Source organism: Triturus cristatus, chromosome 8 (assembly GCF_964204655.1).
Source record: "Triturus cristatus chromosome 8, aTriCri1.1, whole genome shotgun sequence".
Lineage (NCBI taxonomy): Eukaryota > Metazoa > Chordata > Amphibia > Caudata > Salamandridae > Triturus > Triturus cristatus.
In genome coordinates, this window is record NC_140591.1 from 1,185,028,295 (window position 1) to 1,185,055,783 (window position 27,489).

The 27,489-nt window shown below is 47.2% G+C and overlaps 1 protein-coding gene across 1 annotated transcript in view; it reads left to right on the plus strand.

Moving 5' to 3' along the window:
* Window positions 1–27,489, plus strand: part of LOC146805589 (E3 ubiquitin-protein ligase HERC2-like) — a 1,563,844-nt gene that overhangs the window by 1,296,497 nt on the left and 239,858 nt on the right. The window contains 1 exon segment of the mRNA XM_085622871.1: window positions 2,266–2,427. Coding sequence (XP_085478997.1) covers window positions 2,266–2,427 — 162 coding nt within the window.

Genomic DNA, 27,489 nt, shown 5'->3' on the forward strand with positions numbered 1-27,489 from the left:
TCTCTCCTCTCTCTCTCTCCTCTCTCTCTCTCCTCTCTCCTCTCTCTCTCTCCTCTCTCTCTCTTCTCTCTCTCTCTCTCTCTCTCCCTCTCCCTCTCTCTCCCTCTCTCTCCCTCTCTCTCTCCCTCTCTCCCTCCCTCCCCTCTCTCTCTCTCCCCCCTCTCTCTCCCCTCTCTCTCTCTCCCTCTCTCTCTCTCTCTCTCTCTCTCTTTCTCTCTTTCTCTCTCCCCCCTCTCTCTCTTTCTCTCTCCCCCTCTCTCTCTTTCTCTCTCCCCCCTCTCTCTCTTTCTCTCTCCCCCTCTCTCTCTCTTCTCTCTCCCCCCTCTCTCTCTTTCTCTCTCCCCCCTCTCTCTCTTTCTCTCTCCCCCCCCCCCTCTCTCTCTCTCTCTCCCCGTTGGAGTCAAAGTTTGTTTTCTAATTTTAAAGATTAGTCATCTTCGACACTCAACTAATCTTTCACTGATCAAAAAGTTCTTTCCTCTGGTCAATGGACCATTAGTTGAACTAGGTGATGGTGAAATGACATGAATTATTTCTGTTATTGCAATGAAATAACCACAGACTCAAGGACATTGTAAAACTTTATCTAAATTAATATCATGTGGACCATCTCAAAGTACAGTACAGACTCCGTCACTCATAGGAATTGAAATTCAAAAGTCAAACATATACTTTACACGTTCCAATGACTTATGCATAGAAAGGAGAGGACAGAGAGAAAAGAACATCTAAACATTCACAGAAAAGGATATTACCTAGAATGGTGTGAAAACCAACCCCCTGGCCAAAGGGCTGGTAGGGTCCCCCGGGAAAGATCAGGCAACAAAGACTTCAGGACAGGATAGTTGACCTCTCTAACACAGACGCTTGCGTAGCACCCCTCTCTGACACTCTCTTCCTCCTCGAGATTCTTCCGCGATCTCCTTCTAAGGAATTACATTTGGATTGATGGTTCTGCATTCGATTCTTCATCAGCCACTCCGACAGCATCCTGAGCTCTGCAGCATTCAGCAAATCTCCGTCTGACTAAATAACTAAGACTACCTTAATTATACCTTACAATATTCATGTACCAACCCATTAATGTTTCAATATCGTGAAACTGCTAACTCTGATTGGACAGGCAAGGGGGAGATGATCATCACACCATGCTTATACCTCATCTTAATCTATCATCTCATTGTTCAAAGATCCAACCCCTTAATTTTTATTCAAAATTGTTATTCCCACCCGTATTCGCATCTTATTAGCAACATTTATGTATTTTTGTTATGAGCATCTATTCATCCAGAGGTCTGTAGTGCTGGTTCCCAGGGTATGTAACTTTTGCGTCCTTGGACTGCGTTCAAGAGTTATCGTCACTCTTCTGGCTCAATTCTTCCGGGCATGCGCGGAGGTCATTTGATTAACGGACTCCAGACTTATACGAAAGGCCCAAATGCGCACTAATAAGAAAGTCAGAAAGACAAATGTTATTTTAAAATATAAATGCTTTCACTGTATACCACCTATCTCTACTCTAACCCCATTTATTTATTAATGTTTTCCCCGCATTAGCAAAACAGCGTGGCTTAGTTTCTGCAAAGCAGATGCCAAGCATGTGAGCTCTCAAGCCACCATTTTAATATCGTCTGCGCGCGCGAAAGAAATTCCCTCCAAGCGACAGCTCGTCATACTGCGAAGGTGCAGTTGATGCATGCGCAATAAAGATTTCCCGTTAGCAGCCATTTTACAATTTCACTCGAGTTACTTATTAATGAAACACATAAGCAAGCTTCTCTGTCTTTTATGTTCAATATTGTGCGTATTAATTTACACAATACGTGGTTAATACAATATTAGAAGTTAAATGAGAGGATTGCTTCTGAGCAAGTCTCTCAAATACGAGTCCTTGCTCCATCACTCTGAGGTCCTCTTCCTGGTCCCTATCACTTTTGTCCAAATTGCCTGCTTCATTTTTGCTTTCAAAATGTCCAGTACATTAGGTATAATTTGGTGTGGCAAATAGTTCCACTCTCTCCTTTCCCCGAGCTGTATTTATTTCTCAGTTGTATCTTTTAATTTTAGAGGATATTAAAACGTTACTCTTATTTCTGAAGGCTACAGGGTGTTCATGTGTGTGATATTTGTTTTACAAGTTAACTGTGTGGAATTAAATGTAGTAGTAAAGTAATATCAGTAGTTCGATACATTTCCAGCAGTTAAGCAGTAGAGCTACAGTTATGTAATCCAAGTGTAAAGTAATGTATTGTGTTCATTCTTCAGGTGGATGCCCTGCAAGGTAGTCGGGTTATTGATATTGCATGTGGCAGCGGAGATGCCCAGACGCTGTGTCTAACTGATGACGATACTGTCTGGTCGTGGGGTGATGGAGACTATGGAAAGCTAGGACGAGGTGGCAGTGATGGTTGCAAAGTTCCCATGAAGGTATTGGTATTTGCTAATTATATTTTTTACGGTTCCACTCAGCATCATACTATTCTCATCCACCTAAGTACACTAGAAAATATATATAAATTTAAAATGACATTGTAGAGTTTCATTATGCATCAAATCAAACCAAGGTAGATAATTTGTTGACCCCCTTTGAGCGCACAAGTGTGTTGATTTAAAAATCAACTATAACCATTAACCCCTTAATCGGATGGAACTAGGTTAAAATGCTTGAAACGTAAGCAGTTGGTTAACTTTGTATGCAATCTGCCTGTTCCACCTTTTTTATATTGCAAGCTCTGTGCTTATTCTAGCTCTGTTGTATTCTGCTCCACTATTTCAAGCTGCTAGCTGTGCGTGAACCCTAGCTGTGAAAGTTCATGCCACCCTATTGAAAGCAGATATCTCTATGGGACTATGGAACCTCAAGACACCCTTTCTAAAACAGCTAGTTCTTTATAGCTGTCGAACATCGTGCCATCTGTTGGGACGGAAAAGACATGTGCATGGTTCTGGACGTGTATCCCTGTCCTGAGTGCCCAACTGTACTGTCATCTAGATTTCTGATGCTGATTTATATTGTTATAGGCAAACATGAATCATGTGTGTGCACCATGACATCAGCCTTTCTCACAGATTGTGGTCTTGTTTGGCCAGGAACGATGCCCAAAACGCTACCCTTATAGTAGTGAAAGGCTACTGCCTTCACCAAGAGTTAAGCAGTGCGGTAGTGACAGCAAACCGTGTAGTGATCAGTAGGATTGGACAGATCCTTTTTTAACCTGTGACACTAGAGTGAAGTCTACAGGCTCGTTCAACTTTTTAAAGTTCCGCCTCTGTGTGCTTAACTCACCCTTGTCCTACATCAGTTAGATGTAGAGTGCTGTGTGGCGCGGAATGGTGTCTGCACTGGATCTATCTGTGCCTGGGAAGGTTACAGTACATAGATAAAGCCGTGCTAGGCGGTGCATGCTTGGTGACTGTGTGTTTACTAGGTGTATGTAGACCAGAGAGGAATACATTACATGAGAGATGTAATGCTGTGCAGTGCGTGAGCACTTAAGGCATGTGTGCTTGTGAGAAGTAAAATACATGAAGGGCGACGTTTTGTGCAGTGCACGCATGGGAAATGTGTACTAGCAGTGGGTATGTTTGCCGTAGTACACCATGGCACGATACAGTAAGGATACAGTACTGAGCAGTGCACAGAGAGTGATTGTGTGTGCTGAATGTATGTGCACATGAGGTGGCACAATACATGTGGACAGTATGTGTGCTGTATATGTACACTGAGTGTGAGTGTGCCTGTAATGGTACATTACATGAAGGACCCTGGGCTCCACTTTGGTAAGCCCAGACCTGCCTGGTGAAGACAAAGTGTAGAGGAATCACCCCAGACAGATTTGTATATAGCTGCATTCTTGAGAGCTGGTTGAGACACACTGGAGTAGGGAGAAAAGAGAATTCCCGTACAGTTCAAAGGGTGCTCTTTGATTCAGTTAGAGATCACAAGGAAGGGGCCTGGACACATCTCTAGAAGGAGATGTCTCTCAAAAGTGAATCATAAAGATTAGCACTGGGAGCCCAGGACTAACCTTCTGATGTATATATCACTGTGACTAGCATCCAGGTGTGAACTCTAGTCACTCCCATGGCCTGTGTTCTGGGACAGTTGACTTCAAAGTCTCTTCTGCTGTGACAGACAGCCTTTCAAGAGGAAGAAGAGAGAAGAAAAGTGCACTTCCAAAGAAGCAGAACCCCTACATGTAATTTCAAAGACCCCAGACCCTAAATCGTCTTTGGAATCTGGAAATGGATTAGAAGAAGCAGCGGTGGAGACCCCAAACAATTGTCATCTACTAAGCAGCCAGACGGGCTGTGTGAGGAGGGGAAGATCTGCAAGACTTTTGCCTATGACTAGGACTGGGGACCAAGGCCTGCTAATCTCCCTGCTGGATGAGGGGACATCACCAGGGAAAAACAAGACAACCTGCTCTGGAGCTCCTGCGTCTGCCTGCTTGCCAAGACCACTGTGCCCTGTGAGAAAGAGGAGAGCGTTGAAGGGAGCGAGGTCCAGTTGGGCGCCAAGCCGAGTGCAACGACCCCATATGCCAGGAGGGTCCGCAGTGAATGTTGCTGCAGATACAAATGGCAGAAACCTGTGTGGAGCCTAGTGGTGACCCTGCATGCCTGGAGGGGCTGTTGTTGTATGGACAGCCATGTGGTGAAGGTCTGAGCCAGTAGTGTTACAGCAACCCCGTATGCCAGGAGGGGCTGGTGATACTCAAGTTGTTGCAAAGATGGGACCATCACCCGCGAACAGTGAGCCATGACCCGAAGGTCACCACGTGGCATCAAGGATTAAGCCTGATTTGACCCTGTGGACTGAGAAGGACACAGTTGATGCATCGCTGCAACATTGGGATCCCAGTCAAGAGCAACAAAATCTCTCACCACCAATCCCCACCTCCTCCCACTCCCCTTCCACCACCATCCACGTGTGCTCAGGAGAGAACCCTCTAAACAGGACCAGAGCACTGTGAGGGCCCACAGTTGGGACACACGCTGGGACACTGCAAGCACCCTTGCTGCTGGAGCAGGTAAGACTGGGTACCGGCCTATCGTGTCAGGCCACGGGTCATTCTCTTCTAAGGCTGCTGCAGTGCCAAAACTCTTGACTAATTTGCTCAGAGTCGTAGAGGACTTCTGAGTTAAGACCTACTATTGTGCATTTCCTGGATGTGGCCACCAGTGATTGAGGGATAACTCCTAACACATTACGAAGAGCGGGTGGGACAGGGATTTGCTAGCGAAACACTAGAGCCCCGATCTCAAGGGGAAATGTGTTATTTATATATATTGTAACACTGCTTTGAATGTGTGGAGTTAGAAATAAAATACTTTATTGTAAAAATAAGTATTTCACTGGACATTGATTTATTGACAGACTCTTTGAGTTATGAGTCATGTTCACTGCTCCACCATAGCGATCACTGAGAGTGAAGTGTTGAAGGGGTACTTGGCCCAGTTGCTCAGGATCCATAGTAAGTCTGGCCCCGGGACATCAGGAGTAAAAGGTCTAAACTCCCACAGTCGGGCTCTGTATCCCCGTCGTGCACCGTGGCCCTCTGAAAGGGGTTCTGACACCCTCCTGTTCAAAGTAGCCATCTCTTTGGGGACCATCCATCCTGTTTAAATTAGCTAGCTCTGTATGAACTCTGGAAATGGAACATCAAGCCACCTTGGTTAAATAGCCCGCTCTGTCGAACTTTAGCTGCGGAGCATCATGGCACCTTTATTAAAGCATCTATCTTTGTGGGGACTATAGCAAGGGCAACCGATTTACCCTGTTTAAAGCCGCTAAGTCTGTACCAATCGTAGCTGTGAATCCGCATGCCACCCTCTTTAAAGCAACTAATTCTTTGAGGCCAGTGCAAGGAAAGATCTTTGTTCCTGTTGAAATCTAGCAATGTCTCTGCCTGAACTCTGGGTATGAAAAATTAAGCAAACACAAGGAGATGATGGATGGAGTGCTGAAACTTTTCAGAAACTCACCCCCATTCAAAGATCTGGGTTTAATCCATCATCGTTCTTTAGCTCACTTCTCCACCCCAGTTCAGACCCAGCCATATGCCAATCAGTCTTGGCCCTGTGCCCCATGGGAACAGTCCAGTTCGAACTACCAAGCCAGGTATTCCCTGGACTGGAAACAAGCATCCGGGGGCCAGTTTCAGGGTAACACCCCTCATCAGCCAGGCTAACTTGAATCCAGTGGCAAAGTGAGAAAGGTACCCACGTCTGGGCATACCCTGCTAACTAAGGGCGAACAAAGCAAACACAAGTAGATGATGGACGGAGCGCTGACACATTTCAGACACTTACTCCCCACAGATATGGGTTTAATCCATCATCGTTCTCTTTGTGTTTGCTATGAAACATTAAGCCACAGTATTAAAAATATCCACTCTCAGAATGTTAGCAGCTGTAAATGAGAAATGAGCAGTGCATGTAGAGCTCTGGCATGATTGTACCAGGCCTTTCATATAAGGCTGGTAGCAGTATGTGTGGTTCAGATTTTTTTCCGTTTCTTTTAATTTTGATTGTTGTATGCACATATTGGGGCCAAAAACTGATATGCATGCATGCATTTGGGACAGCTTTCGTTATTCTGATCTTTAAGATTTCTACAAGTTTAGCATTGTTTAAAACGTTGTCTTTTGTATAGAGTATTTGTATGGCATGTGTATGTCAGTGCTGAAGAGAGGTATTCTGAATAGGGCAAATACTGCTCATCTGTAAAGTTTGCTGGGGTCTGCCGATGGTTTCTTTAGTAGGGCGTTGACTTCTGCGTGTTTCCATTCTTCGGGGAAGGTGGCCGTGGCAATTGAGGTGTTGAACAAGGTGGTGAGCATGTGGCTGATTCGTATTTCGCTTAGGTTGAAGATGTGGTGAGAGTATAGGTCGGTTGGGGCTCCTGAGTGGCACGAGTTCATGATGGAGGCAGTATCCTATGGCACGAGTTGGCTCCATTCGATTAGTTGGATGTCTGTGGTGGTTGCGGGATTGTTGTGTTGCTTGAAGAAGTTGGTGGCCTTGGGCTAGGGTTTGAAGTTTCTTTAGATGTTGGCGATCTTGTAGTGGAAGAGGTTTTCAAGGTTGTTGCAGAGTTCCTTTCAGGGGGTAATGTTGTTTGTTGCAGCTGAGGGGTTGGAGAATTCTTTGACGACGTTGAAGAGTTCCTTGCTGTAATTGGAACTTGATTCAATGCGTAGGCTAAGGCCTTTTTCTTTGATTCTCTCACCTATCTGTGGTAGAGGTTGAGGACTGTCTTGAAGGCAGTTTTTCTATCATGTCCTTGCTGGTACTCCATCTCTTTTCTAGTTGTTTACCGTGTCTTTTAGCGGTTCTGAGGTCTTCAGAGTGCCAGCTAGCCTGCTTGGTGGACCTTCTGAGTTTTGTTGCCGATGGGAGCAATGCTGTTGGCACATTTGGTGATCCAATTTTTGAAGTTTATTGTTCTGGTCTAGGTTGTTGGAGGAGATGGAGTGGGTGGTGTTGAGGGTGTTGATCCATGAGTCCTTTGAGACTTTGCTCCAGCTTCGGTCCAGGTGAGTTCCATGGTATGGCCGTAGCTAATGGGGTCACTGGAGGTGAAGATGGGGGTCTAATGTGTGGCCTATGGTGTGCATGAGGTCGTGGACGAGTTGGTTACGTCCGATATTCAAGCTGTCGAGGAGGATGGTAGAGATGATGTCATTGTGGTCATCGAGATGGAAGTTGAGGTCGCAAAGGAAAATGCATTTGTTAGTTTTTTTGGCGAGGGGAAGGAAATGAAGTAGGCTATGAATTTGCAGAAGGCTTGACATGATCCTGGAGGATGGTAGGTGGGGGTGCCCCTTTTTCTTGATCCTGGCACAAGTCTTTGGTCCTTCCACTGCGCACTTTATTCTGAACTTTTGTTTCTAACAACTGGACATACATCAGGCCAGTGTTGTAATGCCATTTTCACCCCTTGTATCCTATAAGTGAATTTCCGCACATATTTATCCTGTGCAGTGAAAAGGCTGGGGGAATTAACACCACAACACAGATTTTTTCCCTTTATGGTCTCTCTTCAATGAGTGCTCTGTTTATGAGATTCAGACCCTATTTACTTTCCATCAAAGGTGCTTCCTCTGTTCCTTAGAACCTGTACACAGGTTCTTACCTTAATTAGTCCTTACCTCTGGTAATGTATGAGACAGAGTTAAGAGAGCCTCTCTGTTCTTTAAAATACAAGCTTAGTTCTCATTTTCTCATTTTTCATAGACCACCTATGGGTAAGAGGGGCTAGTACTGACTCAAGAACTAATGTTTGTACAGGTTTGTGTTTCTGATGTATATGTCTTCCTACAGATTCCTCCACTTAACATTGTCTTCCAGATGCCAGACTACAACCAGTAACTTTTTTCTCCAGCAACAGTCCTACAGCCTCCCTAGGTGGCGCCATGCTATTTATGCTGTGCCTCCTCCTTCCATGAAACTGATGAACTAGGAGTGTATAAGGCACCAGTCAGTACGCTGACATCAGTTCCTGTTTTTCTGCCCTTAACCTGTGTGGGACTCGAGCTCTTTTCTGAAAACTATTTTTTCAACAGCAACAAGGTCAAGTGGCTCCTCCTAGAGTTTCAGGGTTTAAATCTTGTTACAGATGTTGTAAGATGTCCTTGTTGGACCCACATAAAATTTCATGTGGTGTCCCCTATCTGCGAGTATTGTTCCTTAATTAAACAAAGACCATCAGAGAACAGATCTTCCCACAAAAAAAACATTTTTTTCCTTGATTAAGCAGTCCTGGTCATTCCTGATAAAAGTAACACATATGTACAACTTAAAACACCATGCTGACATCGATATGGAACTTTCCATCAATTCAAGGGTGCAATTGTGTGGCCAAGGCATAGCTTATAACTAGACAACACAAGGAAATGTGCCTGTCTACAACAATGCTAAGATCAATCGGTTTGAAAAGTATATGCCAATGCAAATCAAGGATTTGATAGAAAAATGTGACAGCATCACTAGTGTAACATTTTTCTCATTTTTCTGACAAAACTAGATGTCATCAAATCAAAACCAAGAGGAGAAAATATGGAAAAAGATTCTACTGACGATAGAAGCAACTTTAATACTCAAACCTGGAGTCCCTGTCCTAGGCCTAACGAGACATAAGAACTCTTCAGTATGTTGTTAGGAAACCCCTTACCATGAACAACAAGTCTGCATATTTTTTAATCCTTAGAACAGCATCCAATTAATTTTGCAGCACCTTGCTGTAAACAATTACAGGTGGTGAAGGTTCTTATTTTTGATCTTAAACAATGCATCCATGGTCTGTGTCTGAATACTAGTCCTAATTGAATATGGCAACATCTGAAAGAGACACGTTAGTGATGGATTCCTTACCTTAGACTATCCCCAGGCGTCAGACTGGATCCGGAAAGTTTTGCTTAGCAGTACCCTTGCGTGTTAATAGGTGGCGTCATGCGGCTCCGCGTCCGTCGCTGGCGGCGTAAGCGCCGAGATGACGTCACGAAGACTACTTAGGCGCCACCCCTGCGTGCTGACGTCAGTTCTTTCTTTTTCCACGCCAGCAAGCGCAGATCCGGTTAGAGCACGTACCTTAGTCACTTTTTGACTACTCTTTTGAGACTTTTTTGTCTCTCCCTTTTTTCTCCTGGGGCACTTAGGGATACCTGGCTTTAAGTCTTGTGGGGCCTGCCGTCGCAACATGTCGGTGGGGACCCCCATGATGTCTGCCTCTACTGCCTGGAGACCGAACATGACTCCCGGTCCTGCTGGGACTGTCGAGCCATGGACCCGAAGGCTCTGAGGGAGCGGCGCCGGAAGCTGCTGGAGGTCCGGCACTCGTCCCAATGCCGCTCCAGGTCCAGGGACCGTTCCCGGGACCACTCGCAGGGCCGCAGTCGTCACTCCTCGGGCTCCAAGTCTTTGCCCTCGGATTCCGGTAAGCGACGACATAAAAAGAAGTCGAAGAAACGTGTTCGCTCTCCGAAGTCCCCCCGTCGGATCCAGCTTCGGCACCACAGGATCACACGCCATTGGCTCCGGCCCGACGCAACGAAGTTCGGCACTGCCGGCTCCGGCCCCAGCGCCACCCTCGGCTCCGCGACCATTTCGTTCCTGCCTGGGATCCGCATTGGGAGTCGGTGCCGGCCCCGGCTGGTGCCATTCACGGTGCCGTTTCCAATGTCGTTTGTCCCCTCTCCGGCTCTGCCGCTGTGACCGGTTCCTCCTGCAACGGAGGTGGAGGATGACTGGGAGGGGTCCGAGGACCCTCTTGCCCATCAATGTGACTCCGAGCAGGACTGGGTGGACGATCTGGAGGACGCCGGCGACCTTGATGTCTCTTATGACCCGGAGTTTGCCTCTCCCCCACCTATGATGGAGGAGGGCGCTTCCTACACGATGGTGGTCCGTCGGGCTGGTGAGGTGGTCTCAAAACTAACCTCCTTACTGAGGTGCCCCAGACGGCGTCGACTTCGTCGGAGCCACTGCTTCCCTTCAACGACGACCTCCTGTTGGGCACTTGGTCGCGGCCGGCCACAGGGGTTCCTATGGATAAGAACGTCGCCAGGCGTCACCGCCTGGCGCTTGTTGACCCCGCGTTTCTGACCACTCATCCCACGCCTGAGAGTCTGGTCATCCAGGCCTCGATGTCGAAGAGTGCCTTTCCCACGGCTCCACCGGATAAGGACTCTAAGAAGCTGGAGCAGTTTGGTAAGCGGTTGTTCTCGTCGGCCAGCTTGGGGCTGCAGTCGGTGAACACCGCCTGTTTGTTGGGCCACTATTCCCACAGTGTGTGGGACACGGTTGCTCAGGTGTTGCCTCAGTGTCCTGAGGAGGTCCATGCTGTGCTTTCCCAGGCGGTTGCCGAGGGTAAGGATGCGGCTAAGTTCACCATTCGGTGTGGTTTGGACACCGCTGACTCGTTGGGCAGGGCGATTTCTATGACTGTGGCGCTGCGTCGCCACGCTTGGTTGCGGTCCACTGGGTTCTCGTCTGATGTCCAGAGCTCGCTCATGGACATGCCCTTTGATGGCACTCGCCTGTTTGGCGATAAGGCCGACAGTGCGCTGGAGCGCTTTAAGGGCTCGCGGGCCACAGCCAAGTCCTTCGGTCTTTCCACTAAGAGCCCGGCCACTCCTGGGTTTCGTTCCTTTCGTGGCCAAGGCAGGGGCACCCACGCGCGTTCCTTCAACAAACCTGTGCAGAACCAGCCTCAGCGCGGACGTGGCTTCTGCAGGGGCGGTTCGTGGAATCAGTGTGGGGGCAGTCCACCTCTGCCCCCGCTGTTTCTACCTCGATACCTTCCTAATCCGAGCTTTGTGGAGCATCGCACGCCGGTGGGTGGCAGGGTCCACCACCACCTCCACCACTGGCGCGATATCACATTGGACAAGTGGGTGTTGCAGATCATCCTCAGGGGTTATTCTCTTCCCCTTCAGTCCCCCACTCCCGCCATGCCACCTCGGTGTCACCGCATGTCGGGGGATCACTTGCTGTTTCTCCAGCAGGAAGTTACAGCCCTCTTGGCCAAGGGGGACATTGAGCGCGTTCCTGGGCCAGAAGTAGGACATGGTTGTTATTCCCACTACTTTCTGGTCCCCAAGAAGGACAAAGGGGGCCTGCGCCCCATCTTGGACCTCAGGAATGTCAATCGCTTCCTCCGGAAGGAGAAGTTCAAGACGTTGACTCGGGCTCAGGTCTTGGCTGCCCCCGACCCAGGAGACTGGATGGTAGGGTTGGACTTGCGGGACATGTATTTTCACATCTCCGTCCTGCCGGCCCACCGGTGTTACCTGCGGTTCACGGTGGGCCGTGTGCATTTTCAGTTTGCTGTGCTCCCCTTCGGCCTTACCAGCGCCCCTCAGGTGTTCACAAAAGTGATAGCGGTGGTTGCAGCTCATCAGCGCAGGTCAGGGGTGTCAGTCTTCACCAACCTCGACGACTGGTTGTTGAAGGCGGGCTCGCCCCAGACAGTCGTCACCCACCTTCAGACTACGGCCGACCTCCTGCATTTGCTGGGGTTCTCCATCAACGTGCCGAAGTCGCACCTGAGTCCCTGTCAGAAGCTCCCCTTCATCGGCAGCGGCTCTGGACACGGCGCAGTTTCGGGTCTATCCCTCCGATGAGCACGTCTGGGATATTCGGGCTATGATTCCGATCTTTCGGTCCTTCTCCTGGGTTTCTGTCAGGATGACCTTGAGGCTGCTGGGCCTCATGGCCTCCTGCATCCTGGTTACCAATCATGCCAGATGGGACCTGAAGCTCCAGTGGGCGCAGCATCAAGGGGACCTGTCTGAGTACGTCCAGATCTCGGAGGGCACTGCACAACAGTTGCAGTAGTGGCTCACGAACCAGCATTGGGTCAGCGACAGATCACTCTCCCTTCCCCAACCGGAGCGCACAGTGGTGACGACTGGTTCCCTCCTGGGATCGGGCTGACACATGGGAGAGGCGGAGATCAGAGCCCTCTGGTCCCCGGCGGAGTCCAGGCTCCATGTCAACCTTCTGGAACTCCTACTTGCACTAAAGGCATTCCTTCCGTCTGTCAAGGGAAGAGTAGTGCAGGTGTTCACAGACAACACCACCGCCATGTGGTACTCAAACAAGCAAGGCGGGGTGGGGTCCTTGACCCTATGTCAGGAGGCTCTGCGTTACTTTGCCACTGGATTCAAGCAAGGCTTGGCAGTTCGAGCTGGACTGTTCCCATGAGGCACAGGGTCAGACTGATTTGCATATGGCCATGTCTGAACTGGGGTGGCACAGTGGGCTAAAGAACGGTGATGGATCAAACCCGGATCTTTTGACTGGGTGTGACTGTTTGATTGGTTCTGATGCTCCGTGCATCACCACCCCCTTTTGTACCTACTTGCACTAAAGGCATTCCTTCCGTCTGTCAAGGGAAGAGTAGTGCAGGTGTTCACAGACAACACCACCGCCATGTGGTACTCAAACAAGCAAGGCGGGGTGGGGTCCTTGACCCTATGTCAGGAGGCTCTGAGTCTCTGGACATGGCTGGAACGTCAAGGCATTTCCTTGGTGGTTCAGCACTTGGCACGTTCTTTGAACGCCAGGGCGGATAAACTCAGCCGCAGGTGCATGATAGATTACAAATGGAGTCTTCACTCGGAAGTGGCACAAGGTCTCTTTCAACAGTGGGGAGAGCCTTGGTTAGATCTATTCGCCACCGAAGTGAACACGCAATGTCTGTAGTTTTGCGCGTTGGAATTTCCAAGGCGGCACTCGCTTGGCAACGCTTTTCGTCACGAGTGGAGTTGCGGTCTATTGTACGCCTTTCCGCCTATACCACTTCTACCCAGCGTGCTGAAGAAGATCAGGCGTGACCGGGCCCAAGTCATTCTTGTGGCCCCGGACTGGGCTCGAAGAGTTTGGTATCCCGAGCTACTCAGTATGAGCGTGGATCCCCCGATCCGACTGCCTCTTCAGGAGGACCTTCTGTCGCAGCAGCAGGGAACGGTCCTCCACCCGAACCTGTCCAGCCTCCACCTCCTTGCGTGGAGATTGACCGGCGACAGTTGATTCCATTTGACTTGCCTCCTGAAGTCTGTGATATCATTCTGGCAGCCAAGCGTCCCTCCACTAAATCGGTATACGCCTGCAGGTGGAACAAATTTATGGCATGGTGCACAGGAAAGGCTGTAGATCCCCTTTCTGCCCCTCTTTCAGTAGTCCTTTTGTTCCTTCTTTCTTTGGCCCGGCAGGGCTCTGCTCTGGGCACTATTAAGGGCTACCTTTCAGCAATTTCAGCTTTTCTGAGAGCACCCTGATCAGCCCTCTATTTTCAAGTCCTCTGTCGTAAGTAGATTTCTCAAAGGCATTACTCACCTTTTCCCTCCTCTTCTGTTTGTGATGCCTCAGTGGGACTTGAATCTGGTTCTTGCTTATTTGATGTGCGCTCCTTTTGAGCTGCTTCACAACTGTCCTCTTCGTTTACTGACTTTAAAGACTGCTTTCCTGGTTGCCATCACCACCGCTAGGCGCGTGAGTGTACTCCAGTCTCTTTCCTGTAAACCTCCTTTTCTGGCTGGTCATCCGGACAAGGTTGTGCTCCGCACTCATCTTTCCTTCTTGCCAGAGGTTGTTACTGCCTTCCACATGGGGCAAACTATCACCCTGCCCACTTTTTTTCCGCCTACGCACCCTTCTAGAGAGGAAGAGTGGCTCCACCATCTGGACCCAAAACTTGCACTCTCATTTTACATGAATCGCACACAACAGTTCCGGGTGGATGACCAGCTCTTTGTTGGCTACGTAGGTGACAAGAAAGGTCGGACTGTACACAAAAGGACTTTCTCCCACTGGGTCGTCTTCTGTATAAAAGCCTGTTATTCTCTGGCTAAAAAGGAACCTCCGGTGGGGTTGCGCGCCCATTCTACCAGGGCGACAGCAGCTACTACTGCATTGGAACGTGGTGTCCCCCCTGCAAGACATCTGTCAGGCGGCACGTTGGCCTCGCTGCACACTTTTACTAAGCATTATTGCTTTGACAGCCAAGTTCGGAGAGACGGCTTCTTTGGCCGTTCCGTTCACTGTGACTTTCTGGTGTGATCTTGGTTCGCAGACCCACCACCAGGGTTGGTATTGCTGGGGTATCTATTCTAAGGCAAGGAACCTATCACAAACGTGTCTCTTTCAGATGCACAAGTTAATTACCTTTGATAATGATATATCTGTAAGAGACATTAGTTAGTGATAGATTCCTTACCGCCCCACCCATCCTTCCCGTTCTGCAAACTGATTTCTAGGGTTATGGTCATCCCTTTCAGGGCCCTAGTTTCAATGCACCAGTGGTCAGTATCTTGCATGGCTCTGCGTTCCTGGCGCGGAAAATAGTTTACAAAACTGACATCAGCACGCGAGGGCAGCGTCTAAGTAGCTGCCGCTACGTCATCCCTGCGGTCGCGACGCCTACGACGGACGCGGAGCCGCACAACGCCACCTTCCGACGCGCAGGGGAACTGCTGACGAAATCTTTCTGGATCCAGTCTGATGCTTGGGGGTAATTCTAAGGTAAGGAATCTATCACTAACTAATGTCTCTTACAGATATATCGTTACCGAAGGTAAGTAACTTGTGCTTCAGTTACACTACTTGTTAATGGACTTAACCCCCGACATGGTGTTTTTAACCGAAACTTGGCTTATGGAATCCTCTAACCCTGCTATCGCAAATGCGATCCCCCCTCCCCGGCTAACAGATCCTTAGGAAGGACCGACCCGAAGGGCGGGGGTGTGGCCCTTATTTTTAGTAGTCCCTTCAGTTGTTCTCCACTGTCGACGGTGGAGATAGAGGGGGCTGAGAGCCTGGGCTTTCTACTTACCGTCCCGTCCCCCCCCCCCCAATCAGTCCATTGCGTGGCAGTAATTTACCCCCAGTCAGGGCCAGCTGGTAAGTTCCTGGAATCTATCGGCCACGCATCTCCCCTATAGCGGCCAAATATAGACACTGCCTAGTAATATACACATGGAGGACCCCATGGAACCTGAGTCTAGGGGGCTGAGTGAATTTTTTGACATACTTAATATGACCCCATATGTCCACCTCCCCACCCACGAGAAGGGGCACACACTGGACCAGGTTTTTTCTTCCACCCCTATTGAAATGGATGCGCCCCTCCCTATAGCTTGGTCGGATCATTGTTTGCTAAGCTTTAGAGTGAGCAGGGAGGGGGGCACTCCCCAAACTCAAGGTAAACCTCGGGCGATCAGTTTTAGGCCGTTTCATTTGGTCACCCCTGAGGCTTTGCAGATTGCACTCAGTCTTCACCCAATTCCCCATAGTGGGAACCTGGAGAGGAACGCACTCTCCCTAGAGAATTGGCTACAACTTCATACCGTAGGGTTGGCCCCACCCAAAATGTGGGCTGCGAAAACTAAGAGCGCTTCAACCCCTTGGTTCACCGAGGCCCTCACGAAAAGCAAAAGTGTTTGCAAGCGCATGGAAAGAGTGTGGCGAATTAATTACAATCCCACGGATAAAGCTGTGTATAACAGGCCCTGAAAGATCATTACAAGAAAGTTCGTGAGGGGAAAAAACTTTTCTTGTCCACTAAAATTGAGCAGGCTGGGAATAAAAGCTGAGAACTCTTTAACACTGTAAAAGAATTCTCATCCCCTAAAGCCATAAGCAGCCATTTTGTCCCCAGTAATGAGTGGACAAATCAGATGGCCTGCTTCTTTCGCGACAAGATTAAAACTATCCAAAACTCATATATGTGTATATATATATATATATAATCTACTGACGGTCGCCAGTAGATAGTTATAGTTAGGACCGACTTCCCATAGGAAATCTGAAAATTCTATTTTGAATAACTTTGGCGCCGGTTGACGAATCCTCGCGAAATTTTCAAAACTAATGGGGCGCTCCGCTCAGCTCCTACCCTGAAAGTCTCGGGGTGATTCGTCAAGCGGGGGCTGAGAAAATAGGGGGGTCCCAAAACGCGTTTTCCCCATGCATTTTCCCATAGGACCTTTAGTCGAAGGTACAGCCCGAACGGCTGAACAGAATTACTTGAAATTTGGCAAAGAGGTAGTCCTCAGGTCAGGCATGTGTCTTTTGCATATATGGTGTCAATCTGTTCCGTAGTTCCTGAGAAAATTGCAGTTAAAAGTACATAAATATCTATAGGCGCGCACGGTGCCGTGCGCGAGCGTAGTTCTGATTGGTGGTTAGATGTTAGTCAACATTCGAATCGGTCGAAATCAGGAAGTGTCGGACGCCATTTTGTGTGTGGCAGTGAAAAAGAAAGGTGGAGAACGTGAAAAGGGGGCAGGGTAGAGAGTTCCTGACCCCCTAGCCTTTGTCAGGGGGTCCTTGAAGGACCCCGAAGGGTGAAAAAACATTTCATTTTTTTTCAAAAAACCACGGTGAAAAACCCTTAAAAAAAAAACATTTTAAACTGTTTATAAGTTTATAGAAGATATTAACTATGCTGTTCAACTTTATCCAAATTCAAAATAAAAGAGCTGAGCCATTCCATATTAAAGGATACAGTCAATCTATAACTATATACATAGGTAGTTTATTGTAAAATAAATATATAAAAAATATAATAATACATACATAAATTAGCATTTAAAAAACCTTACAAATTCACTAAAAAAAACCATAGGTTTCACACACGTTATAGTTAGGAATTAGCATTTAAAAAACCTTGCAAATTCACTGAAAAAACCATAGGTTTCACACATGTTATAGTTAGCTGGACATTTCACTCGTAAAAAACCATTGAAATTCCCCCGTTATAGTTAGTTCAGCTAACTATAACTCGTGCGACCGCAATCCACTGCTGATGACGTCGCATATTACATCACTCATGACATGGTCAGTGACATCACTCATGACATCACTCATGACATCACTGATGACATCTCAAATGACATCACTGATGACATCACTGATGACATCATCCAGTTAATATGTGTCTTTCTGGAAAAAAAATATTTTTTATATATGTATATCTAAAGGTTAATGGAAGAATAAATGGGTAAATAAGTGTCTAAATTGATGTTTTTTTTGTAAAATTAATTGTATAACTGACTTATTTAACAGTATCTTAGTGAATACAGTGATGTAATATGCGACGTCATCAGCAGTGGATTGCGGTCGCGCGAGTTATAGTTAGCTGAACTAACTATAACGGGGGAATTTGAATGGTTTTTTATGAGTGAAATGTCCAGCTAACTATAACATGTGTGAAACCTATGGTCTTTTCAGTGAATTTGCAAGTTTTTTTTTAATGCTAATTCCTAACCATAATGTGTGTGAAACCTATGGTTTTTTTAGTGTATGTATATATATATATATATATACATACATATGGCTTCTTTCCGTGGGGCAACCTTGGTTTGAGATATATATATATATATATATATATATATATATATATATATATATATATATATATATATATATATATATATATATATATATATATATATATATATATATATATATATATATATATATATATATATATATATATATATATATATATATATATATATATATATATATATATATATTCCAAGATCCTCCTTACGGTGTCCTCAATCTATTGAGGGGTGGCGCGAGACTGGCGGAGCAAAAACCGGTAATTAATATATCCCAACAACGAAGTACCACTCGCGCTCTCAGACAGCAAATAACGTAGAAACAGCGGACTTCATTCCAAATGCAATTGGGGGTTTATTTTAGTGATAAACCCGTCGTGACTCGTTACGCCACCATCGTGGCTTGTTCACACAGCGTTAGAAATGCAAGAGACATCATTACATACTTTTGCCTGTCATAGTCATTGAAAGAGGACTTACACATCCAAATGCATAGTAGATGAGAACAAAGGATACATGTTGGGCGCCATCTTAACAAGTGCAGATGTAACAGTTAAAGCATTAATACTGGTTTCCATTCCTGCCCTGTAGCGCGCTTATTAGTGTTATGCGATTACTTTTTCTTACAACAATTTTGTCAATAAAGTTACTTGCAAAGGTTAATAATCGAAATACCTTAGAAACAATGCGTGCATGTCATTACACATTCCAAAAGATGGTAGTTATACCATATTTTTCGTGCTTTTGTCATGCTAATCGTATGTGCAATACAAATCTCTTACACTAATATATCACAAACGAAAAATTAATGCAGTTTTGATACAAATTAATCGGTCTGTGTAATGTAAACCAATAACTCCCTTGTTAGTGGGTAATAGCCAAGTCAGCATATTGTCATAGTATATAAGTCAAAACACCGAAATGTATGCTTCATCTCTTGATGCACACTTAAATGAAATACGATGCTATACAATAGCCCTCTTGCCACATGTTGCGATAGCTACTTGGAACGACATATTCCTCCTTATTGTATCCTATATCTCTATTGTTGGCTATGTCAGCATTTCACTAATAGTATCATCAATTATACCCAAATTAGTGGGTGATCACAGACTTGAAGTTCAATCTAATCTGATGTTTTAAGAGGCTCTCGCTGCATGGTGTCATCTTCACCCCCTTATTTCACCTCATCGTGTATATACATATAAAATAGCAATTCAATCTTATCTCACACAAAGAACGTCGGATGATCTGAAGAAAAGGGTAGGGATCTCAATTTGGGTCAGCCACATATACCCTTCCTTTTCATCCTGTTGGAAAGATAATAAATAAATATTTACATTAGTCCTCCCAACAAAATTCCAATAAGTAAAGAAACCTGTTCATTCATTGTAGAGGTGTATCGCCATTTCCTCATCAAGGTTATGGCCATTAGGAAACAGAGTGCACATACCTATTATGTGCCTTGATTCTCGCTGTCTAAGTCTTAAAACTCTGTTCCCTCCTCTAGCTCTGGGTAGGATCTGTTCAATGGCAAAGTACGTGAGTTTTGAATAGTCTGAAAAATGATGACTGGCAAAATGACGGGCAATAGGATACTGTTTGTCCTTATTTGTGATTGGCCGAATATGCTCAAGCACTCGTTTTTTTGCCATATGTGTGGTGCTACCAACGTACCGAAGTTTGCATGGACACTCTAACACATAAATAACAAAAGTGCTGGTACATGTCAAAAATTGAGAGATACTGATCATGGTATTTGTACTGGTGTTCAGATACTCTTAGACCATTTTACTACTTCCACAGGCTTTACAATGGCCACATGGAAAAAAGCCTGGTAAATCAATACCTCTTGTCTCAATGTTAGAGTTAAGATCACTGTGTACCAGAGTGTCCCTGAAACTGCGTCCTTTCCTATATGTGATCATTGGTTGTGCTGGTAAGGTCTTACCTATAATGGCATTTCTCAAAATATCCCAGTGGCGTTGTACAATCTTGCGTATTTGGGTAGAGTGTCCACTAAATGTCATGATCATCCTAGTTGTCTCCTCCTCTTCGCTTTTAGTGGTTATAATATCTGGAGTCATCAAAGTGCTGGATCTTTCAACTGACTTGATTCTTTCTATTGCTTTTTTAAGAACCCATGATGGATATCCTCTTGCTTTAAATCTTTCTATCATTGTTATTTCTTCTTTCTGATAATCTGTTAATAAACTGCAATTTCTTTTTGCCCTAAGTAGGTCTCCATATGGAATACTCCATTTCAAATTGTCCGGATGACTACTTAGGGCATGAAGCAATGTATTGCCGGCAGTGCTTTTACGATATAAGACCGTATGTACAGTGTTGTTTTTCACCTGGACACATGTGTCCAGATATTCGACCTGATCTTTGCTGATTGTACTCGTTAGTGTGATATTCTTGTTATTGTGGTTTAGTTTATCAATGAAAAGTACAGCTTCTCTTTCTTCTCCTTGCCATACTACAAAAATATCATCGATATATCTAAGCCACAATTTGACTTTAGTAAATGATTCCTGTAGGTCCGTTCGTGCTTGGATCTCTTCCTCCCACGCCCCCATGAACAAATTCGCGAAACTGGGCGCGAAACAAGTACCCATCGCGGTACCATGTTCTTGTTTAAATATCATGCCATTGAACAAAAAGTAATTATTCATAAGACAGAATCTTATCATCTCCAAAATCATACCTGTATGCTCTAGCAGGCCAATGTTCCTACGTTTAAGAAATTCTGCGCATGATTGAATCCCTTGTTCATGATCTATTATAGTGTACAATGAGTTCACATCCAAAGTAATAAGAATGTAATTCTCTTGCCACACTAGATTAGAAATTTTATTGAGAAAATCTTTTGTGTCTCTTACTTAGGAGGGAAGAGTAAAAACAAATTCTCTTAAAAAATGATCAGCATATCGTGAGATATTTTCAAGGGAACTACCTCTAGATGTGATGATTGGCCTACCTGGGGGATTTTCCTTGTTCTTGTGAATTTTGGGGAGCAAATACATTATTGGTAAAATGGGACAATCCCTTTTCAAAAAAACAAAATTCCTCCCACTCCAACAGGCCTTTATCTTTCCATTCATTGAGTAGTTCCCACCCTTTGCTGATACTGTTATTGTACTCAACCCGTGTTGCACTGATATAGGTCTTACCATCATTAAGTTGTCTCAGGGCCTCGTTAATGTACATGTCTTTTGTTAAAATAACGATATTCCCACCTTTGTCCGCAGGTCTTATTATGATACTTTCATCAGACGCTAGATCATTTATTGCTTTTTTCTGGGTTGCAGTTAAGTTGTATTTAAACTTTTTCATTTTCTTCTCCCAATTGTTTTTTTTGAATTTATATATATATATTTAATTTCCTTTTGCCGTTATAGCCAATTTTTCTTTTCGTTTCTATGGGTTATACATTATAGATGATCCCAGAGGTGTTGACATTATCTCGGTTAGTTTTTTCTGAGGACAAAAGTTGTTTCGATATCAATCGTTGTTGTTGTCTTCGACAAATTTCTATTTAAGCATTGATCAATGCTCTCTCCATCAAAGATGGGTCCTTGGTCCCCCCTTTTCTTTGTTTTTACAGAGCAGGTTTGGCTAAAATAATAGCTTTCAATGGCAAAAAGCTATAACTCAGTGGCATTGTCTGTTGACTCTGGTCCCCCAAGTCCTGTCCGAACATGGGTTCAGATCACACCATGGGAGCAAGTAGTATTTATGTTTATATTGACTGTTGTTTTCCGACACATTGTTTTCCACTGCCATGGGTAACGCTATTCCCATGCTTTTCAATGCCTTTATGACTTCACTTGCCTGTGGTCCTTACCACAGTCCTTATGGTGTAGCATATGCTCTTGCTCACCTAAATTCCTAGGAGTGTTTGGTCTCTTCTATCTTTTTCTAGACTGGCTAGTTCTAGTCAGGGACTTTTTAGGAGGATTAGTTGGCAAACCCTCCTCCGGGGATGGTATTACTGTGGTATCTGATTCAAACGTAAGGAATCTGCTGCTAGATGCCTCTATCAGATCAACAAGTTACTAACCTTTGGTAATGCCTTATCTGGTAGAGACAGGATCTAGCCGCATATTCCTTACCAATCCTACCCGTTCTGCCAACTGGATTCTTTTTATCTAAAGATCCCTTTCTTGGCATTGAGATACCTTCATTTCGGCTTGTAATTTCTTGACACAAAGATATTTCTTTTTTGGCACACTGTTTCAATAGGCAGTTTCTACAAATGGCTCCGCATTTTTGGTGTGCAGAATAGTCACAGAAGAAACTGACGTCAGCGCGTTGGAAGAGGGATCATATGGACAATGTCGACGTCGCTATAGAGTCGCATGACGCCCTCTACGGACACGCAGAAGTACTGCTGAAAAAAATTCCGGATCCAGTCAGGTGCCTGGGGAGAACTCAAAGGTGAAGATTCTGCAGCTAGATCCTGTCTCTACCAGATAAGGCGTTACCTTGACTTGTTCATTACGTATAGTTTTTTTCCCCAAATCATTTACCTTATTTCACACACAAGCACAACAGTTGCACTAGTAAATGGTAAATCTTTTTTAAATAAAAAAGTTACTCGAAGAAATTATAATATATAACACAATGAAATTCTCATTCAGTTTGGGGATCGTTAAGGTTGCTTATTGAAATAGGTTTTCATGAAATTACATTTGCTGTACAATACAGTTAATTGGTGATAAAAATCATCGCTGTACCCAGGTCGGTGGCTCAAAGGCTAACATCTCAAATAAAACTCGGACACCCCTCTCAACCTCATCAACACACAAAGTGGTACAGCATGTCACCCAACCAACACACTTGAAAGGCCATGTCTTCAAAATAGTCTTCTCGACATCACCAACCATGCAGTACCAACCACACATTGACTTGAACTTGAGTGACCAGCTCGCCCTCCCCATCTCCCTTCTCAGAGTCCAACTAACAAACTGAGGTCAACCCAAAAGAGAGCAACAAACCTTCAGATACTTCAAAGACTGTCCAACAACAATTAAAATCTCAAATTAACCTCTCGCATCTGTCGTTTAGACCTTTAAACATCTTCAACACATGCCTGGAAAACTATGTGAACACCCACACTCCAATTAATATCTCCAAGTGAACTCAGAACTTTCACCCCTGGTACTCTAGAGACCATGACGACGACAAATATTCTGTTCGGATGCAGGAAGAAAAATGGAAGAAAAACAGAACCCCTTGGAGTCACTCCATGCAAAACCAACTACTCGTCACATCAGCAAAAGACAAGTACTATAACAACACCATCAATGAAGCTGCCAACAGAAACAAAACACTCTTCAATACCGTTACCTGCAGCAGAGTCTCAACTGAAGCGATTCTTGTAAAAAATAAAATCCAGATCCCCTCTGGTGCCTGCTCGATATTCATATGGTGCGAAATCTGCAGGAACATAATGTATCTACCAGAAATATAGCTCCAGAAGTTAAGTAACTTTCTTGTTAGGAGCTAGGGAACCAGCAGAGTCGCATAGCTCTTCCACAAACCTGCATTTGTGCAGAGCAATAGAGTTGTATGATCTCCTCTAATACTGGACTACTTACTTAAAAGATCATTCTTTAATTTTTCTGGAGGATTGACAAGCTTCTAAAGCACTGGCTAATCTTTATACTGTGGGAATTGGCTAAATATCCTGCCCAATGCAGGGATTTGGTATGATCCATCGAAATGTCCCTTCCAAACCTACTGGTGATTTACAAGAAAGGCAAAACATGACCTGGTCCTTGCTATCTGATAGAGACTACTAGCCGCAGATTCCTTAACGTAGAATTATCCCCAGGCGTGAGACTGGACCCGGAAAACTTTCTTGCCCAGCATCTCTACGCGCCGGGGGGCGGTGCCTCGTGACTCCGCCCTGACGTCCTCCACGGGTGTGACGTCAGCGAGGTCACATAAGCCCCACCCCGGCGCGCTGACGTCAGTTTCCTTCTTTTACGTGTGCAACGCCTGTTTCAGGCCTTCTTTTTCCACTTTGAGCGTTTTCTTGAGAACAGTGTGCGAATTCCTTCAGGCTTCAAGATGTCGTCTTGCGCCCGCCAGATGTCGGCGACGGATCCTCACCCCATCTGCATGTGGTGTTTGGGGGAGCACCACGACTCCCCAGATTGTGAAGTGTGTCAGCAACTGAAGCCGAAGTCCCGACGGGAGTGCCGGATGAAACTCCTTTTGACACGCATGTCCAGGTCGGCGTCGTCGCCGCGCTCGTCCCCCGCGGATGGCTTCAAGCACCACCGCTTCCGTCTCCGACATTGTGTCCTTCTCCCAGGCTGCAAGGGCGTCGCTCACCTGTTGGTAAGTGTCACAGTTTGTCCCCGAGGCCCGGTCCCTGGCCTGTTGGCGTGAGTTATCCGTGGGTGGTGCGGCCTCGCGCGTCGCCACCCTATCTGCTGTTCCCCGGCACGGGGGCGACCAGAGCCCAGATAGAGGCCTATGCGGTGGCCCTGCAGGCCTCTTTGGCACCTCCTTCTCTTCCTGGGGCGTCTGCAGATCCCCTACTGCGTGCGGGGACTCCTGCGATGACGCCGGCAGGTTCGGATCCAGGTTCGGAGGATGTGGTGCCATCGGGGTGCGGCCCTTCGGGGTTCCCTCCTTTGGACCATGGCACCTCTGCCTCACCACAAACCCCCGCGGGGTCCCTGTGGTGTCGCGGGAGGTTGCCGGGACTCGGGCGTGTCCTCGAGTCCCCCTCGGTCCTCTGGGCAGGTGGCGGCCTTGTCCGAGGCCGAGGTGATGCCGCTCAGGTGCCGGCGGCTGCTGGCCCTGGCAGGGGCCGGCTAGGGGTCGGGGCGTGTCCCCCGGCCCCTCTCGTCCCTCGACGCAGGCGGCATTCCTTAGCCGCCCGGCTCTGACCCCACCTCTGTCTCCTGCGCCGCACGTTGTGGCCGAGGTCGTTCCGAAGGCGCCGGGCCGACGTCGGGTCATTGATTCGTCTTCGGACGCTCCCTCTTCTCTAGAGGACGGCGGTTGTTGGTTTCATCTTCTCTGGAGGTGGGTCTCCGCGTCGTGGCCTTTTCCCCGGCGTCCTCTAAGGACGGCTCTTCGCCGTCACCGCGCCCGCAGTCTTAGCCGGAGGCGCCTCAGGTTCCCCATTCATCGGTCTATCCTCCTCCTCCTTTTCAAACTTGGTCTTTCCTTCCTCCGGTTGGCCTGGGAGACGGCCGCCTTAACATTGCAGCCGTCGCCCATGAGAGTACTGCTTTCCCCGCCGCAGGGCCCTACGGAGACGAGTGTTGCCTTCGCTTGGGCTGTTTCCATGGCTGCAGAAATCTTGCGCATGGGCGATCCAGCTGCCCGTTTCCCCACGGATCATCTGCTGGAGGTTCTCCAGCAGGGCTCTGGTGGACGGGAGCTGCGTCTTCCCTTCGAGGCTGCGCGCCGAAATTCTCTTTTGGGGGCCTGGGGGCATCCTGCCTCAAGGGACCCGGTGCCCCAGCCTCCTCTGCACCACCACCGTCCTGCTCCGCATGATCCTGTCTGTCTTTCCCTCCACCCTTCTACCAGGGGCCCTCTTTTACAGACTGCCTTTCCCTCCTTGCCATTGGTGTTGTCTCCCCCATCACGAGAGGCCCGGTGGTTACATTCCTGGGGGCGCAACATCTTTGCCTCCTCCAGTGTTGCTTTGCGGTCCCTTAACACTCTTTGTGTGTTGGCCAGGGCCACTTCTTGCTTGTGGGATTCGGTAGAGTCCCTTATGTCTTCTGCTTCTCAGGAGGGTGCCTGTGTTGATCTGCGGCACCATGTGTTGGATGGCCGGGAGCTGGCGGCGTTTATTCTTCGCTCGGCTCTGGACGTTTCGGTGGTACTTGGTCATACCATGGCTACTTCGGTGGCCCTTCGTTGCCATGCCTGGCTACAGGATAATGTTGTCCCTGAGAACATTAGGGGAAGGCTGGTTGACCTTCCCTTTGATGGCACTCTGTTGTTCCACGCCCCTGCGGATTCTGCCATTCAGAGGTTTCTTGCGGGGCTTCGTCCTTCTCCTCCTCCTCCTTCCCCTCAGTGACCTTACTGTCGGTCTGTGTTTTGCAAGGTGTTCTCCCGTTGTTTTTCCTGGGGCCTTGTAACGGGTAGCCCGGGTTGTGTGTTCTGTATGGTTCCTGTGCCCTTGGGGTCCTTTTGTAGGGCCCTTGGTGCTTTGTTGACTTGTGGTTTTGGCTGTTGGTAAGCCTGGTAGGTCCTGAGATTAGGCCTTCTGTGTCTTCTTTATTGGCTGCTTGGTAAGCCTTTTGCGGGTTTTTTCTGCAGGTCTTTCGGTTTTGTCCTCTGCTGCAGAACTGTTTTCCTCAGAGGTGTTCCCATGGTTCTTGGGATGTTACCTACCCTATGTGGGGTATTTGTAGCTATTACATAGCTCTGTCCTGTGCTGGGGAGGGGTGGTCACCCTTTCCGGGTTCCTTGCTCTCCGTGGCGTCACGGTATGTCGCAGGTGCGATCTTCTTGCCAATTGTCTTGGAGCAGCTTGCGCTAGATCCGTCCTTCCCCTTGTCGCTACGTCGCTTGGCCGGTCTGGTCTGCTGTCTGCGGCATCGGGTTGTAGCGGTTCTGCATTTTTGTCTTGTGTTTTGCCTTGGTCCTCGGTCTGATGCTCCAGAGAGTTTGGCTTTCCTTTGCCTCTGTGTTCTGGTGGCAGGCTTAGGCCGTCCTCCGTCTCTTTTTCTTTTCTGCCGGTTCCTCCACTTCTTCATGGGTCAGTGTGTGTCCTGGCCCTCCCTGGCCTCTGCCTTCGACTGGCGTCTGCCTTGTCCGGGGTGCGCTGTTCCGTGGTGTGGCCTGTTACTGGTGGTGCATGCCTGTGCAGGCCTGCTTGTTCTCCTCCTCCGTTGTGATCTTGATGTGTTTCCTTGCGCCCCTGCCTCTGGTTCAACTGGGGCTTCGCACAACGGTGCTTTTCTTCTTCTGCCTGTGCTGTTGGCAGTGGCGCCGTTCCGGCCTTGCCCGCTGCTTGCGGCCGAGGTGTATTCAGCTCTTTTCTATCTCTATGCCTGTGTTTCTTATGGTGGGCCCTGCATTTGGTTCTATCTCTTCTCACTGGGTTCGAGGTGGCCCTTGCGTTCCTTGAGGCTTTTGGGGCGCTGTCTGCCCCTGCGGGGTGTTGGGCGCTTTCTTTCTCTTGGTTGGGCTTGGATATCCTGGCCCTTTCCATTTTGTTTTTGTGCCATGTCCCCTGCTGGGGCCCTGGTCTCTCCTGGTGGGGAGGCTCTCTCGCAGGCCCTCCTCCCGTCTGGGTATGGCTAGGGTATCTATTCTACGTTAAGGAATCTGCGGCTAGTAGTCTCTATCAGATGTACAAGTTACTTACCTTCGGTAACGATGTATCTGGTAGAGACGATTCTAGCCGCAGATTCCTTCACAACTCACCCTTCCTCCCCGTTCTGCGAGGACCCTCAGCTTGGTATTCTGCACTAGCCTCCCTCTGGGTGGCTTGTCTTCTGTGGGGGTCCTTTTCGTTTTCTGCCTGTCGGACTTCTCTCCAGCTGGGTTCTCTCCACTATAGGGGCCTGCTTTTGCTCTTTTCCCTTTGTTGTTACAATTTCCGATCCCCTTTCAGACTTCTACGCTGGGGGTTCTTTTG